An 18224-nucleotide genomic window follows, 5' to 3' on the forward strand; every position below is an offset into this window, starting at 1 on the left:
ACTTGGGTAGAGCCCCTTTGTCACAGACAGCTGACTCCTCATGTCAGTAAGACAAGAATAGCTGGTTGTAGAGAAAGCTCTTATGATTTGTCTCTGTTACAGGACGACAGCTTAATATTTTTCAGAGAGCTATTTTCAGCCAAAAAATAAACTGCTTTTTCTCATAATTCAGGGGACTCATTTAACTAACATGTTAACGTTTTTTTAACGTCTATAACAGCGTACAATATTTTAAGTCCTCCAATACGTCTGCGAAAAACGAAAAGTCAAACATTTAACACCAAAACACAACTGCTGTATAGGGTCACCACTCCCTCGTGATGATCAGTCTGTACAAAACATTATAGTAGACGTTTTAGTATCTATCATGGGTGCATATATACGTTTTTGTAAAATGCATGTTACTGTAAAATTGTGTGCAGATTTGTCAAACTAGGCATATAAGCGATCCAAAAAGTCCTTTACTATGTAAACTGCAATGCAACCACAACATGCTATGCTGTTGCCGTTTTTGTCAGATAGATCAGGTTGATCTGAAAACTTAAAACTGTGCTGGTAGAACAATTTCTTGAGGTTTTGAAATGTTTGTTTCTATAAGATTTCTATTCCTTTCTGTGGCTTCTAGTATAGCTGAACCATTTGGGAGGAAAAGGCAACTATTAATACACATGTAGTGCTACGTTTATAAATTAATTGTTTGAGTGCCAATCCAAATATGAAAGCATTCACATTACTAAGCACATTATCAGAAATGACTGCAAGCAGAACCCTTGTTTGGAACCTGGCTCAGGGTATGAAAGAAAAGATTTTTTTAAAAAGCCAGCCTGAGCAAAGCAGGGGATGATGTGGGAATACTTGAACTGCTCCCAAAAACGCTCCATAATTTGAGACAACTTTCCAGTGAAATCTGGTACCTTTACAATTAAAAGCAGACAAACATATACATATGCACATGTACGTACCTCTACTTCTGATGGTACAGTCAAGTGGCAAGCATTCTGCTTCCACATGTCGACACACTGTAAAAGCAGAGTATAAGCAAATACCATGAGTCACACTTGAAAATCAAAAATCCCACACAATAACATGATATTTTCTCCTAATCATACTTACATTCCCAGCTTTGGAAATTTTTAGGTCTAACTGTGGAGGGACGATTTTTCTGTCTTTTCTTTTCTGCAAGTAGTCCAGAAGTTTCAACTGTGGTGGGGTCGGACAGTTAGAAACTTCCTGCTGTCTGTTTAGAGAGGTCCTTGAGTATCTCTTGAAGCACCTAAAGAAAAGCATGAAAGGTTCAAAGCAGAAAAAGGTGCAACACACTAAGAGACCAAGTACAAAAGCTTGGAATTCTGAATAAGCAGGGCATGCATTATTTATATTTGACAAGTAGAGAGAAAAGAAAATTAGATCTGGACATTCTATTTTGGTTTTAACCAAAACATCCAGAATACATTTATAAAGAAAACAGGGTCATGTTTTGGTATGGCTTATGGAATTTCTAAGGGATCGATACTAGCCGCTGCACTTTTCTATCTGCACATGTAACTGCTGAGTGTGACAAAGGAATTTCCACGTACCAATATGTTGATGACACACCTATTTAAAAACATCCAACACTGTCAACATGTTCACAAACAAAAAGTGTCCTTGGTTGAATGACTAAAAGTTAATTATGCTCAATGAACATCCTCCTTAAATCCAAGCAAATGCTAGTCAACATTTTAGGTGATAAAAGGCAACTTTGAAGGCATAAAAATGCTTCCTAGAGAAAACTAGTCTTCCACAGTGAACGGCCTTATGCTGTAATGGTTGCCTTGTTACATTATGTAATCCTATGAGATTTATTGAAAACCTCCAAATGTCACTGTGGTGGTGGAGGTAAGAGCGCAATATGAATTGCTAAATACATCCATAAAAACAAATACTTCCTGCCCATAACAGATTTGTGCTCTTAAACATTCTAGGGCACTGGAGGAGAATTGAACCCCATACGTAAAATGCAACTACCTTAGGTCAACCCCGATTTGTTCTTAATGCCCGCTTCCATCAGACCTTAAGTATAAAGCTCAGCTGCCAGCACCAGAAAATGTGACCAGGCAAGTTAGAGAAATCTCACCTACTCTGTATGAAAAGCATTTAGTTTCCAGCTAATCTTCCATTTTCCCCCATTTCAAAACATACAATTTTCGCATTCTCTAAAGTTTGGGTAAAATCTCAATCTGAAACCTTCACGTTCCATACACATTTTGAATTTTAGCATTACAACAGTGTTATAAGCATATAGAAAAGACACATGGAATGCACCGTTCCTTTTTAGGGGAAGATGTTAAACCTACAGGGCCTTCATAAAAGTCTGTTAAGTACAATAATGTTGGAAAGTGCCCCTTTTTGTCACCCCCCACTTTTTGCCTGGTATTTGATGTGATTTTGACTGAAATGCCCTGGGTTCCTGATAACCAGGTTCCCAGTGCCAGATCTCTTTTCCAAAAATGTACAATTGTTTCCCCAACGGGAAATACCTTAAGCACTCCATGTACGTCCCTAGTAAATAGCACCCCGGTAACTAGGGCTAGGAGGCTACAGACAGTCCTTAAGGGCACCAGCACAAATTGGGCCACTTAAGGGACCTCTCACCAAACACCTACAGACTGCCACTGCAGGTTGCATGTCTTGGTGCAGACAAAAGTGAAAACACAACATGGCACACATCCCTGCGTGGCATGCCCACAGACACTGCATGCAGGATGGGTAAGTCACCACTGCAGGCCTTACAGACCTAAGACAAGGTGCACTATACTACATGTGAGGAAATATCTGCATGACCAGATATGCCCTTGTGCTGGTCAGTTCCATTACTGCCAGTATAAGGGACCAGGGAAGCCATCTTAAATACATGTGCTGGACACTGGTGAAAACGAGTTCCCCAGCTACCTGATGGCTTCACTGAAACCAGAGATGTTTGGTATCAAACATCTCCTATTAATAAGCCCACACTGATTCCAGTGCTGGATGTATTAATACATGCATTCAGAGGGTGAGTGTCTCTGCTCTCAGGAGGTCAGGAACAAAGCCTGTTTACACCCCCTCCCACAGGATCCACTGATAATTAGTAAGCAAGATATGCAAATCTGGCGATGGGGGGCATGCCCTAACGCTGATGGAGTGAGCAGCACTGCTCCGAGCTCACCTCTGCTGAACCCCTTCCAGTGTCATCCTGAAGGGAATAGAGAGCAGAAAAGGCAGCTGTTGCCAATTCCCCCCGGGCTGGTGATGTAACAGCAAAACCGCTGCTCAAGATTGCAGCGGCCTCGCGTTGACGGAGGGACTGTGGCGCGGAGCGCTAGGAGTTTGCGGCCCCACCCTAAGGTGCCAATTGGAGCACCTGCTGGGCACGTCGACGAGCAGCGGGCAACTTTGAATTCCCCTGAGCCCAGCCAATGACCAAATGGATCTGGGATTGCGGCGGCCTGCCTGGGAGCCTGCGGCTGCGAGAGTTGACCCTCAGGGATTCCCTGGGCGTGGAGAAGAGAGGCGCAGGCTGGGATTGCAGCCCCCCCCCCCCACTGAGCGAGGAACACCGCCCATGGGGCCCTACCTGGAGCACAAAATGCTGGTGTGAAATAACGCCTGTAGCTGCAGTTCGCTACTCCGATCTTGGCGAGACCTGCGAGAGGGTGAGGCCCAGCTGCCCCTGCCATATCAGAGGAGCACCGAGGGGGGCTCTGGGCTAGAGCTGGTCAGAATGGATATCAGTGAACACCCTAGCTGGAGCGGGGAGCACATTTATTGGCCACATCATGAACTGCTGGCCAGAGGGCGGAAGAGTGGCAACTACACACGAGGCCCTATTGGACCCTCAGCTTCTTTGCTTCTTGGGATCTTGATCTCTGAGGGCCTACACCTAGGGGTCCGAGACTTCCTTTGGCTGGGCTCGCTGCTTCACCCTCCTGCACTTGGGGGCTACCGAATTCTCTCCACTGCGGAATACATAATACCACTTGTCAGCTGTTGCACTGCTTTGAGGTGCTGCTGGGTGTGCCTGGAGCCCGACTGGTGCAAAGAGGAGTCCTGCACGATTGCGGACTGATCCACAGCATGTCCGTTATTGAAGAACTTCTTTGCTGGTTGGCCTGTGATTGACTGCTGTGACTTGCAAGACGGTCACCTCCATTAGTAATAGACTATTTTGTGCCACTGGCAGATGAGATTGACGGTTGGCTGACGTGGTCATAGTCACCACCAAAGGCCTACTGCCATTACCTACTGCCTCCTCCCAATCATGGGCAAGGTCTCCAGAAAGGTTGGGAACATGACGACAGTTGGTGTGGTGGAAGATACAAGATCACTGTCGCTGGAGGGATTACAGGGTGAGCCCAAACTTCTAGACATCTTGCAAGCTATTACTGCAACTTGGGAAGCTTGGAGACAAACTTTTACAGCCTGAGGTCAGACTTCAGCTTACTGATGACCACAACCAATTGGCCGAAACAGTCACGACAGTGGAGCGGGATATAGGCGACTTTCCTATGGATATGACATCCATGCGTGAGTGGATGACGCAGATGGAGAACAAAATACGTACCCTGGAAGTCAGAGCTGAGGACAGCGAAAACAGATCAAGGAGGAAAAATGTCCGCATCATAGGTCTACCCGAGCACACTGAAGGGAAGGACATGGTACCCTCTTTGGAATGATGGCTGCGTGAGGACGTGGCACTGGAGGGCCTCTCTTCACCTTCACAGCCGGGTGCACCTCCTAGACCGATAGTTGCTAGACTGCTCTATTATAGAGACCGTGACCATATCCTTGCACAGGCTAGAGAAAAAGAGCATCTCAGATGAGACAACAAGTTGATGGTCTTTCCTGATTTCACCAAAGAGGTCCAGAAGCAAAACTCTAGATTTATGGAGGCCAAGTAGCGCTTACGCGAAATGGGATTGAGCTAAGCCATGTTATTACCGGCCCGACTAAGGGTGGTGGCCCAGGAAGAGGTGCAATTCTTCAAACCCCACAGGAAGTGTGTGACGGGCGTGAGACACATCCACAGACCGGTACTGGCAGAGAGTCACCGAGCCACACAGGCAGGTGGAGAAGATCAAGACGATGCATTGGAGCTCCACATGGGGCAGCTCCGTCAGGCAGAGAAGTCCAACTAGAACAACGGAGACCAGTGGAGGTAGTGGCAGTGCTGAGTGGAAGAGGGACGAGCTCATCCTCATTGCTGGCTGAGGACATTGCCCAGGAATCAAATCTAATGCATGGTGCCAGTTCTGATTAAAACTCTGATGAAAATCTACCAACTGTACTCCTGGAATGACAGATGACCCCACACCGCCAAAACCAACCTCCACGAAGGAATGAAGGCCGTCGCCGACTGGATGAGGAACAGCCGGCTGAAGCTGAACTCGGACAAGATGGAGGTCCTCATCCTCGGATCCACCCCCTTGGCCTGGGACGACTCCTGGTGGCCGACTGCACTAGGAACACCCCCAACACCCACCGACCACGCACGCAACCTAGGGGTCATCCTCGACTCTACCCTCTCCATGACGAAGCAGGTCAATGCCGTCTCCTCCTCCTGCTTCAACACTCTCCTCATGCTTCACAGGATCTTCAAGTGGATCCCCACCGAAACAAGAAGGATGGTCACCCAGGCCCTCGTCAGCAGTAGAGTGGACTACGGAAACGCACTCTAGGCAGGAGCCCCCGCCAAACTCCTGAAACGACTTCAACGCATCCAGAACGCCTCCGCACGCCTGATCCTCGACATCCCTCGCCGCAGCCACATCACACCCCACCTGAGAGACCTGCACTGGCTCCCTGTCAACAAGAGGATAGATAACCTTCAAACTCCTCACCCACGCACACAAGGCACTACACAACACCAGACCAACGTACCTCAACAGCCGACTCAGCCTCTACACCCCCACCCGCCAGCTCCGCAGACCGTACCCTCGCCACCGTCCCCCGCATCCGAAGAGTGACCGCCGGCAGCAGATGATTCTCCCACCTCACCGCCAAGACATGGAACACCCTCCCCATCCGCCTACGGCAGACCGAAGACCTTCTGACCTTCAGAAGACTTCTCAAGACCTGGCTCTTCGAACAGTAGAAGCTTCCACCCCCCCCCCCCCCCCTGCGCCTTGAGACCCTCGCGGGTATGTAGTGCGCTTTACAAATGCCATGATTGATTGATTGATGACCTCTTCCAATACTGTTGGCGCACTGTAAGACTTATGTCAGTTGATGTAGGGTGCTTCCCAATGGTTCCGAGATAGATTGCTAAGAGGGTGGGGGCATCGGAGGGATTATTATATTCCCCCCCTTTTCTTTTTTTATCTTTCCTATTTGCAAATGGCTGGATGGGGGAAAGCCAGGCGGGATGCTGCTTTTTGGCCTCCACCCCCAAATTTCCTTGCAGTTATGGTGGGTTTATCCACGAGTGCTAGCAAGTTGGTTGCCTGTTTGGATGGTGGCACTTACCTGCTTGTCATGGGGTGTGGGAGTTTGTTTTTGGACTGCTGAGGGGGAAGAACATGGTTGTGCCCTATGTAAGTGTCTCCTGTTTTACCGGCGGGAAAGGTGGGACTGTGCTTGGGATGTTGGGGACGAGTGGCACCCCATGGTTTTAACCTCACACATGCAATTGCTACACCCATAACCTACAAGATAATAACTAGGATCATTAGGGGGATGCATACCCCAGCTAAGAGCCACAACGTATTTTCCTATCTTAATAGACAAGGGGTTCAGATAGTGCTCCTTCAGGAGACCCTCCTTCTTGCCAAAGAGGGAGCAGCACTGCAGCGCAGATGGAGAAGGCAGGCCTATTTTACCACTTACTCTACCTATGCGAGAGGGGATATGCTAGGGGTGCGCCCAGAGGTCCCTTTCCAATGTACTGGGTTAGTTTTGGATCCTGCTAGCGCTATGTTGTAGTTACCAGTTGCATGGATGGGCAAGACGTTACCATAGGTAGCATTTAAGGCCCGGATGTGGACCAGACGATGTTCTTTGCTGATCTTTCTAGGGTGCTGGCCCCTCATTTGCTGGGCTCGATAATCTTGAAGGGGGACTATAATTATGTGGCGGACCCTGTCCTGGAACGTTCCCACCCAACTCTGCGGGATTCACCGACCCTCCAGGTGGCTCGCGTGTTCACTGCTTGGCAGAGGGAATGGGGGTAGTAGACTCCTGGTGCTCACAACACGCGGGAGATCATGACTATTCTTTCTTTTCTGCACTCTATGCAGGGGGCTGGGGATCTCTGGATTTTGCCTGGGCTGGGGAGGCATTGGCTCACGCCCTGCAGAATCCTGATCCCCCCTCACCTAGGAGACTGTCGGGGACTCCCTAAATATTTCCTATTGTTAAGGGAGCTAGTACCTGTACATGTAGACTATGACAAATTTGAGGTGATGGGACTTTGTGGCCAGCCGTAATGTACAGCCCAAGAAGGGGTGGAGAGCTTGCACCTCCCCCACTGTGGACAGAACACACCAGGGCACGACCATGACGGTAGATGGGAACATGAGAGAGAGCTGCTTGTTGTGGCCTGTTGTGCAGCAGTTGAGAAAGGAAGTAGTTCTGAGGTAGGGCTGGTTACCTAATTCCACATGTTTCCTACAAGAGATGCTACATATTATTACTGTTATCCTGACTAGAGGATTGATATACTATGTATGCGTATCAGTCAATATTACCAAGCCTGCCGAAAGAGGATTCTATTATCACAAATGGCATTAAAATTTGTTTTAAAAAAAGTTTTGCAAATCTGGCTTTCCACACAGGAGAGGACATGGATCACCCCTGGCACTGTATCATTTGGGGCCTGGATAAGGCGGGAAAATTAGTAGTCAGAGAGGCGTGTTCACCTTCAGGATAGTTCCACCCCTAAGCTGGGCTATCTTAATTGAAGACGAAATTTCAGTCTGCCATCTTGGTGATGGCAAACTTTGGAACTCCGGGACAGGGTTATGCCCACTTCCCAAAGGAAGTGGTTATATAGGGGGTGTAGAGACCCCAGGGGTAGGTAGCCTAGTGGCTACTACCCTACACTTCCCTACACCCCTAAATTAGGTTTTTAGGGGAGCCCCTGTCACCAGAAAATCATATCCGGAGGACCAAAAGAAGAAGGACTGAAGAGCCATGAAAAGCAAGAACTGAAGAGGAAGCAACTGACTTGGCGCCAACCCAGTCAGCCTGTTCACCTATTCTCGACAACTGCGCCAAAGTCATCTCACCCTGCAAGCTGCTGATCCTCCAAAGCCTGGGAGGACTGCACAGCGAGTTACGGGACAAATCTCCTGGACTTAAGGTAAGTATGAGGAAATGTCCAAGGCAGCACCAATAGGTCACCTCTATGTTCACGGTAGAGGGGGCCTACACAAAGAGGCTGCAGCTGCATCGCTAAGTCCACTGTGGGCAAACCCAAGGTGGGCTTTGTCTCTGGAGGTTCAGGGGACCATGCTGGTACCATTGGCCCACTTCTACTTGGGCAAAGGACATGGGTGCAGTGGTGCTTTCTTGTGTCAGGTTTGCGGTGGTCCAGACTCCTCACAGTTCTTTCGGAGTGCCTCCAGGATGCAAGGAAGCAGCTCCGCTACTCCATTGGTGTTCATGGGTCTTTGCTGAAGGCCAGCAGTCCTCCCAGACTTTTGGAGGAATAGCCGCTGCAGGACGAGACGACTTAAGTGCAATTTGCTGGGAACAGCAGACAGGCCAACAGGGTTGCCGCCAAGTCAGTTGCTTCTGCACAGTCCTTGCTTCTCGTGGCTCTTCTGTGATCATCTTCTTAGGTCAGCAGGAATCCGACTTCCTGGAGCCAGGGGTTCCCTAAATACTAGATTTAGTGGTCGTCGGGGAGTGTAGGCCACTCGCCAATGTAGCCCATTGCGACCCCCTAAATGACCACTTCCTGTGGGAAGTGGGCATAACCGTGTCCAAGAGTTCCTAATTCTGCCATCACCAAGATGGCAGAATCTTACATTCCATATTCACAACTGGTAGCCCACCTTAGGGATTGAAAACGTCTGAGAGTAGACACGCCTCTCTGACTACTAATTTTCCCGCCTGTCCTGGCGCCAAATTGGGCCTAGTCAGGGGGGTTGGCATCCCATCACTTTTGAGGGACTCCAGATTTGCATACCAAAGGTGGTGGGGGCTTTGAAGCTCCATGCCTTGAAATGCCAATTTCCAACCTTCCTGGAGGCGGTATAAGACACCTCCCTCCAGAGCAAACTTTGTTCCTGACTTCCTGAGATTGTGGACTCTCACCCCTGGGGATCTGATAGTGGTCTGTGGTGGCAGGCTGGACTAGACCAGTCAGCTAATACACTAGAGGGCTGGTAGGTTTCAAGGGGTCCCTCTAAGGTACCCTCTGGGTGCATGTATTTATACATCCAGCACTGGAATCAGTGTGGGCTTATTAATATGGGGTGTTTGATATCAAACACCATATGTTTCAGTGAAGCCATTATGTAGCTGGGGAACTCCTTTTGTCCAGTGCCCAGTATATACCTTAAGATGGCTTCCCTGCTCACTTGCAATATCCAGTAATAGAACCAGACATCACAGGGGCATATCTGCTCATGCTCATATATCCTCACATAAAATTTAATTAGGGCTTCCGGTTTTATGGTATTTGTTATATCCTGAGTTTTACTTAATTGTAATTAGCCTAGGTCTTCCTAGCTGCTCAGCCAGAGTGAGAGATGGTAACGGAATGTTGGTGTGACTGTGATGAATGGAATGCCTGGGTGCCTGTGTGGGTGAGTGATGACAGTTGGAGATGGGCTGAGCAGCTAGGCAGGCTGCTCCTGGTGGGGCTGTTACATGGGCCGTGATATGAGCTGGTACATGGCTAAACCTAGACTGATGCTACCTGGAACTGGAACTAATAAAGAAGGCTTTGAAACCTACATCATGGCTACCAGTGTATACTTCATGTAAGAGTACAACAGTATTCAATTTTTTTTTCAAACATTTCCGTCTGTATTTATCCATATTTATTTTTTGGCTATCTTATTGGTACTCATCCATATTTATTTCGTGTTTTGCAAACAAATTGATTTGTAAAATGGAATATTTACACATTTATCTGATAAACATGCACTCATACTTTGCTGCCTGTCACATTTTCGCAAACTAAGCAGCCAAATATAGCAAAACATTACACCCACAAGTAAATATCAGCATTATAATATAGATGTTTGTTAAGATATGCCTGTATTTAGGGAAATCTCAACCTGTTTTTTAACTTCTCATGCTGTGTATCTACTCACTTGCTGTCCTAGAAATCACAGAAAACAGCATGGAAAGTCGCCTACAAGAAGCACAATTTTCCGTATTTTTCCACTTTTAAAAATAAATACAGATAGGAAGCATGTTTTCTGTCTGTATTTATGGGTACAGTAAAAATGGAAAAGTGGAAGCCTTAAATATAATGCACCCTGCCTTAGGTCTCAAAGGCCTGCTGTAGGGGGTGACTTGCTTATATTAGATGCAGTGATTTTGGCATGACACACAGGAGTGTGTCATGTCCTGTTTTCACTCATGGTTTGCACCATGTCACGCAGCCTGCAATGGCAGTCTGTGTGGAATCTGTGTGTGTCCCTTAGGGTGGCATACGATATGCTGCAGCCCTTTGGGACCCTCTTTAACACACATGTCCTAGGTACCTGGGGTACTATTTACTAGGGACATACAGTGGTGCTAAAGTCCTTGTCTTTTTAACGAAGGTCTGGTTAGCAGGCCTCAGTGCACTATCAAAGTTGAAAATCAGCATCTAGTAGCTAAAAGAGGGGGCAGAAAGTGTGTGGGGGGGGGGATAGCTGCAACAACAGCCCAGTTTACAAAGGATAATTTGCATTAGCTCTCCAGCAACTGTTCAGCCTGAATTAGGTGTGAAAACAGCTCCCAGAGCAGAGACAATGGCAGTGGAGTAGAATTTTCTTATCCTGGCAGGAAGACCAGATGGTATGGGTCTACGATTATATTTTAAAGGGGCCTTCCCTGTGACAGGTATATGTTAGGTGACACCTGGAAAGGCTCAAGCTTCTGTCCCCCTAATCAAGATGACACAAAACCCAGTGGAAGGAAAGTTACCCAAGAAATGGTTTTGATTGGCCACATATTAGGAGACTGTTCAGTATCCTAAACACAATGGGTAGCCACACAGTCTTGCACAAGAGGATAAAGGTTTCCCCATCTTGGATTATGGAAATGAGGGGCACTGTGAGATTCTTTGCAGTAGGGCTGTTGGAAACAGCCCCACTCCCACTCCGCAGGGTGGTGGAGGGCCTTCCCGACACAATGGGGTAGCTTGGCTCGAGTGGTCAGGAAACAGGCGCAGTGCTAAGCATACAATATACCCATACAATAACCATGCGTGCATCCGTTCCAAAAACGACTCTACACCGTAAAAATTATGAAAATATTCTTCTTTATCTTTTTCTCTTAGTTGCTGATTGGGAAAATAAATAACAATCACAATATACAAATTCTTAAATAGAGCAGGTCAAATAAATATTTGCTGTTTGCTGAAATAAATAGGGGTGATCATAAATAACAGGGCATAAATACAAGTGCAATATATACAGACAATTAAATACTTTGAGGTAATAAATACTGTACCAATAAATACTGTACCAATAAATACTGTACACCAACAAGTCCTGTGGACCTATAAATACAGTGCAGCATTAAATAGATAAGAATTTAATAAATACAGTTTCCCCAATAAATAATTAGAAGTATACAATAACACTCATGAATCAGATGACACTTCAATACTTAAGGGCTGATTTGGCCCAGGCACAGCTTGTAGGGTGTGGAAGGCTTGGGGGGTCCTACTCCCTGGCTGAGGCAAAGGCTGAGGCCTAAACTGAGGTAGATCAAAGGGGGGGAATTCCAATGCCCTGGCTTTCCTCTCCACACAACCTCTCTAGGTTAGTCCCAGTTCACCCCAGGCACAGTCAGGTGGGTTTCAGCACCTCCCTAGCCCCTTAGAGTAGTCTCTCAGGTCTCCACAGGGCCTTAGGCGCCCTCTACTCCACTTACTGCCCTTTTCTGATGTTCCGACGCCGCTGGAGTCGTGTCGACGCCGTGAGGCGATTCCGGTTCGGTCTCGGCGGCCTCGGCACAGTGTCAGTTCTTTGTCGACGCCGGTAGGCGGTTCCGGTCCGATGTCGGTGGCCTCGGTTCGATCTCGACCTCCGATTCGACGGCGTCGGGCAGTCTCTTCACGATGTCGACTTCGGGTGGCTCCGGTCCGATGGCGCTCTCGGCTCCGATGACGTCGGCCGGCCTGGCCTCGCTGTCGACTTCCGGCGACTCCGGGGTGCGATCCTCACCCCCGACCTCCGGTGCTCTTCCTCACAGGTTCCGGGCGTCTCCGGAGTGCGATCCTCACTCCCGACCTCCGGTGCTCCTCTACCTCGGTCTCCGACGACTCCGGAGGGCGGACTTCACCCTTCCGATGACGCCGCTCACTCGACCTCGGTTCACCTCCTTCTCGACCCTTGGTATTCCTCTCGACCTCCGCCGGCGCCCTCTTACGACCTCAGGCGGCTCCGGGTACGACGTCTGCTACCTCAGTCAGCGCCGCTTCTCCACCTCGGGCTCCAGGTCTTCGGCTACTCGACGCCAGGCTCCAGGGAAACCAGTTCTCAGGTCAGAATCTTGCTGCTTCCTTGGTTCTAAGGCCTGTTCCTGCTGTCCAGGTCCTTAGGATGGTTTTCTTCTGTCTTCTTCCCACACAGGGCTATAGGCTGGGATCCATCAGTAGGGACAAGTATCAAGGGTGGGTTTATGGACCCCACTCCAGGCACAAGTTTCCACCCCTGCTGCTTCACTCCTTCCTCCTTCACTGTTGTGCTCCTCTCTCTTCACCAGTCAGGTGCCAACTGCCAGCTCCAACTGCCAACTGCCTCTCTTATCCTCCCAACATTCTAAACCGCCTCCAACGGTCACAGGGTTCTGGAAGCTCCTGGAATGTTCTGGAAGGTGCTGGTAGGTTCCAGTGGATGCTGGTGATGTCACAGGTGGCCACCATTTTGTGCTCCAGGCCCTCAGACAGAAGTTTCAGGGGTAGCTAAAATGGTTCCCTGAATCTGTAGCAACACGAAAAAGTCTGGTGGTTCCCAAAAAGGAAAAATTCAAACAGGGTTTGGGGCAAAAGTGGGACAAAATAAATAATGATGAGGAGGGACCACCCAAAGGGCTGACAGGTCTAACACGCGTCCCCCCCAGCTGAAAGTGGGGAGAGCTACCCAACCCCTTGGGAGTTCTCATCACTAAGGCGGAAATACCTTGAGAGACCGTCTGCATTGGCGTGGTCCACTCCAGGCCGATGTTCCACCTGAAAGTCCATCCCCTGTAGGGAAATAGACCACCTCAACAACTTGGGATTCTCCCCCTTCATTTGCATCAGCCAACGAAGGGGTCTGTGGTCGGTCTGAACCAGGAAGTGCGAGCCAAACAGGTATGGCCGCAACTTCTTCAGAGCCCATACCACTGCAAAGGCTTCACGCTCTATTGCACTCCACTTCTGTTCCCTGGGAAGTAGTCTCCTGGATAGGAAGACCACGGGTTGATCCAGACCCTCTTCGTTGAGTTGCGATAACACTGCCCCAATGCCATGTTCTGATGCATCTGTCTGGACAATGAACTTCTTGGAAAAGTCTGGGGCCCTTAAGACCGGGGCCTCGCACATGGCTTTCTTCAATTTCTCAAAGGCTTGCTGACAAGCCTCCGTCCAGACTACCCGTCGAGGTTGTTTCTTGGACGTGAGCTCCGTGAGAGGGGCTACGATGGTACCGTACCCCTTCACGAAGCGGCGATAGTATCCCGTGAGGCCCAAAAATGCTCGGACCTCAGTCTGTGTCTTGGGGGGTTCCCAGGCCATGATGGCCTCGATCTTCGCCTGGAGGGGTTGCACCGTTCCCCTACCCACCAAGTGTCCAAGGTACACTACCGACCCCTGCCCGATCTGGCACTTGCTGGCCTTGATCGTCAATCCAGCTTGTCTCAGGGCCTGGAGAACAGCTTGCAGGTGATGCAAGTGATCCTCCCAGCTGTTACTGAAGACGGCTATGTCATCCAGATAAGCAGCAGAGAAACTCTCCATTCCGGTGAGGATCTGGTTTACCAGGCGCTGAAACGTGGCAGGTGCGTTCTTGAGCCCAAAGGGCATCACACAGAACTGGTAGTGGCCATTGGGCGTGGAGAAGGCTGACCTTTCCCTTGCTCCATCAGTCAACGAGATCTGCCAGTACCCTGAAGTAAGGTCAAAGGTACTTAGATATTGGGCAGCTCCCAGCCGGTCAATCAACTCATCCGCCCTTGGGATCGGATGTGCATCAGTCTTTGTCACTGAATTCAGTCCCCGGTAGTCCACACAGAACCTCAGTTCTGGTTGGGCACCCGGTGGTGCAGCTTTCGGTACTAACACCACCGGACTAGACCAGGGGCTGCTAGAAGGTTCAATCACTCCTAGCTCCAGCATCTTAGTGACTTCACTATGAATGCTGGCCTTCACCTTGTCTGACATCCGGTAGATCTTGGACTTCACAGGTGGGCTGTCTCCTGTGTCCACGTCATGGTTGCACAGGTGAGTCCTACCCGGGACAAGGGAGAACAACGAGGAGTACTGCCCCAGGACCTGGCGACAGTCCTCCTGCTGTTCAGGAGTTAGAGATGGGGAGAGAATCACTCCCTCCACCGACCCATCCTTTTCTTGAGACGCAAACAGATCAGGGAGAGGCTCGCTTTCCACGTCCTCTCCTCCGTCAGTCACCATCATCAAGATGACTTCGGGCCTCTCGTGGTGGGGCTTGAGGCGGTTGGCATGCAGCACCCGCAGGGGCTGACGAGGGGTCTTCAGGTCCACCAAGTAGGTAGCCTTACCCTTCTTCTCCAACACCTCAAAGGGTCCTGACCAGCGATCCTGGAGGGCACTAAGCTCTCCGGGTTCGATCACCCACACCTTCTGGCCAGGCTCCAACTCCACCGGGTGAGCATTGTGGTCATACCACGCCTTCATTACTGCTTGGCTGGCTTCCAAGTTGTCAGAAGCTTGCTTCCACAACTTAGCCATTTGGCTCCGGAAGGCCAGCATGTAGCTCACCACATCCTGGGGGAGCTTTCTGGGAGTTCTTTCCCATCCGTCTCTCACCAGGTTAAGAGGTCCACGTACAGGGTGCCCATACAGAAGCTCGAAGGGGCTGAAGCCCACTCCCTTCTGTGGCACTTCCCTGTAAGAAAAAAGTAAACAGGGTAGGAGGACGTCCCATTTCCTCCGCAGGCTTTCAGGCAGACTTCTGATCATGCCCTTCAAGGTTTTATTAAACCTCTCCACCAGACCATTGGTCTGGGGGTGGTAAGGAGTGGTGAACCGGTATGTCACTCCACACTCCTTCCACATCGCCCGCATATACGCTGACATGAAGTTGGTCCCCCTGTCGGACACAACTTCCTTGGGAAAACCCACTCGGGTAAAGATTCCCATCAGGGCCCTTGCCACAACAGGTGCTGTTATGGTCCTCAGAGGTATTGCCTCTGGGTACCGTGTGGCATGATCCACCAGAACCAGGATAAACCTGTGACCAGCTGATGTTGGCGGATCTAACGGACCCACAATGTCGATGCCCACCCTTTCAAAGGGGGTGCTAACGACAGGAAGTGGTTCCAGGGGAGCTTTCAGCTTCACCCCTGTTTTCCCACTGGCTTGGCAAGACACACATGTCCGGCAGTAGGTATCGGACGACACTTTCATCTGAGGCCAATAAAAGTGTGGGACAAGACGGGCGAAGGTCTTGTCTTGCCCCAGGTGTCCTGCCAAGGGGATCTCGTGAGCCAACTCTAAAAGGAAGGCTCGATAACGTTGAGGAACTACCAAGGCTCGTGACGATCCATGTAGGGGTGCCTTGGGTTCACTGTAGAGGAGGCCATCCTCCCAGTAAACACTGTAGTTCCCTTCAACGTTCCCTGCTGCCTGGGCTTCGGCCTGTCGCCTCAGCCCCTCAAGGGTAGGGCACTCCCTCTGGCCCTGGCAGAATTCCTCCCTGGACGGGCCTCCCTCCACGTGCCACTCGGCCGGGATGGGTAGGTCCTCCAGGTTGGTAACGTCCCCCTCCGCAGACTCCTGGTCCACCACCTCCGGTGGCCTATCCGTCCTACGGGGTGGAGACGCCGAGGCAGGCTCCTCCTGTCCTCGGTTCTTCCCTTGACTGGCAGTTGGCTGGGCCTTTGTTCCAGGCTCCAGCCGGAATGAACTCCCTCTTCGGGTAGTCACGGACCTTGTGCTAACACAGGCCCAGTCAGGTGTACCCAGCATCTCGGTGTGAGTCCGGTATTCCACCTCCTTCCAAGCGTTGTGCTCCATGTCATTGCCCAGCAGACAATCGACTGGCACGGCAGGGCTTACGGCAACTCGAAGTGAACCTGCAACCCCCCCCCATTCAAAGGGAACCTCAGCCACGGGATAGTGGCCGGTTCTGCCGTCAGCCATCGCGGCTGGGTGGAGTACATCGGGAATGACTTGCTCTGGAGACACCAGTTGGCTACGTACCATAGTCATACTGGCTCCTGTGTCTCTCAGAGCCTCCCCTCTTTGGCCGTTGATGGTGATCCACTGCCCATACTTTGCGGTATTTGCGGGCACCTGGATCTTAGGAACCATCTCCCGTTCTCCCAGGGACACTAAAGTGACACCCGCCCACTCCCTTCCCTTAGTTAAGGGCATCTCCTCCCCGAGCACTACACTAGCTACTCCGGGGGGCTTTCCTCCAATGGGAGGGGGTGGTCGTTTTGGGCACTTCGCATCTCCTTTATAGTGTCCAACGCCACCGCACTCATAGCAATGGACAACCCTTGGCTGCTGACTCTGGCCAGGATTAGGGTTTCTGGGTGGGTTAGCCTTAGAGGTGAATCCTGTTCCCCTTCCCTTGGAAGTTATTTTGGGGGCCTTTGGAGAACTCCTTTTTCTTTTCCCCTCCTTCTTTCTTCTGGGGGGCGCCCTGTCCGGCCTTTTGAGTATCCCCTCCAGTCCCCCTTGTGGACACCCGGGTACTAGCCCAAATGTCCGCCTCCTCAGCAAGCTTCCGGGGACTGGTCAGCTTGCTATCCACCAGGTGTTGCCGCAGTTCAGGGAAACATTTCTCGAGTAGGTGTTCCTTCAACACTAGGTCAAACAGCTCCTCGTAGTTCCTTACTTCACTGCCCTGAATCCAACCTTCCAGTGCCTTCTTTGCATAGTCCAGGAAGTCCACCCAATTCTGTGTGCCCAGTTTGTGACTACCCCTGAACTTCTGTCTGTACTTTTCCGGAGTAAGTCCAAACTTCCTGATGAGCGCCAGTTTCATGGTGGGGTAGTGGGTTTGCTCATCCTCTTCGAGGGCCAATAAAGCATCCCTACCAGCTGGAGGCATGTATTTATACAGTCCCCCTCCCCAATACTTCGCTGGAACCCCATGGGCCCTCAATGAGACCTCATAGGCTGCTAGCCACTTGGCGATGTCGTCACCTGCCCCATAGCTCGCTACAATGTCCTTTGGCAGGTAAGGTTTGGATTCCCTGGTGGACTCTTGGTTTTGGCTGCCACCATTGGGAACAGGTTGTGCCCCGATTCGCAAAATCTGAAGATCTATTTCTTTCAGGCGCAATTCATGGGCCATCCTCTGCTCCTCCTTTTCCTTCTCCAGCTTTGCTAAGTCCCATGTGAGCTGTCTTTTCTCCCTCCGGTCTGCTAACTCCACTTCAGACAAGCCCCCGCTAGAGGCACGGCTGCCCCCCCTAGAAAGTGTCCTGGGCCCTGCGGACAGGTTCCCCACCTCAGGTTGGTACATCTCAGCCCCCTCGGGGTCAGGCTCTCCATCCCTGTCTTCTTCCTCAGCCTTGCTTTCCCTGCGTGCCTCCCCCCAAGCCCTTAAGCTGGTTTGAAGTGCACCCTTCTTTGCTCCTGGGGGACAGTACACCCCCTCTCGCTGGCAAAACTCCCTGAGTTGGGCCACAGTGTACGTGTCTAGATTTTCAAGAACAAACTCCATCTCGCCCACTCAGGTTAGAGGACAGGTTTTGTGCAGTAACAATGCAGGGGGGTACCTTTAGTAATACCTCCTCCCACCACCAGAGTAAATTTGGAAAAAACAAAAACCCACAATTAGGAAGGCCGCTGTGAGAAAACTCCCGGTGTAGGCCTATGGACTACCCACAGTTATTGTTGA

At 50.2% G+C, this 18224-nt stretch overlaps 1 protein-coding gene across 4 annotated transcripts in view; it reads right to left on the reverse strand.

Moving 5' to 3' along the window:
• Nucleotides 1-18224, reverse strand: part of SUPT20H (SPT20 homolog, SAGA complex component) — a 393294-nt gene that overhangs the window by 243079 nt on the left and 131991 nt on the right. For all 4 annotated transcript variants that reach the window (XM_085621731.1, XM_085621733.1, XM_085621730.1 and 1 more), the window contains 2 exons: nt 1114-1273; nt 963-1019 (listed from right to left, as the gene is read on the reverse strand). In XM_085621731.1, coding sequence (XP_085477857.1) covers nt 963-1019; nt 1114-1273 — 217 coding nt within the window. The remainder of the gene's footprint in view (nt 1-962; nt 1020-1113; nt 1274-18224) is intronic.

Source organism: Triturus cristatus, chromosome 8 (genome assembly GCF_964204655.1).
Source record: "Triturus cristatus chromosome 8, aTriCri1.1, whole genome shotgun sequence".
NCBI classification, from domain to species: Eukaryota; Metazoa; Chordata; class Amphibia; order Caudata; family Salamandridae; genus Triturus; species Triturus cristatus.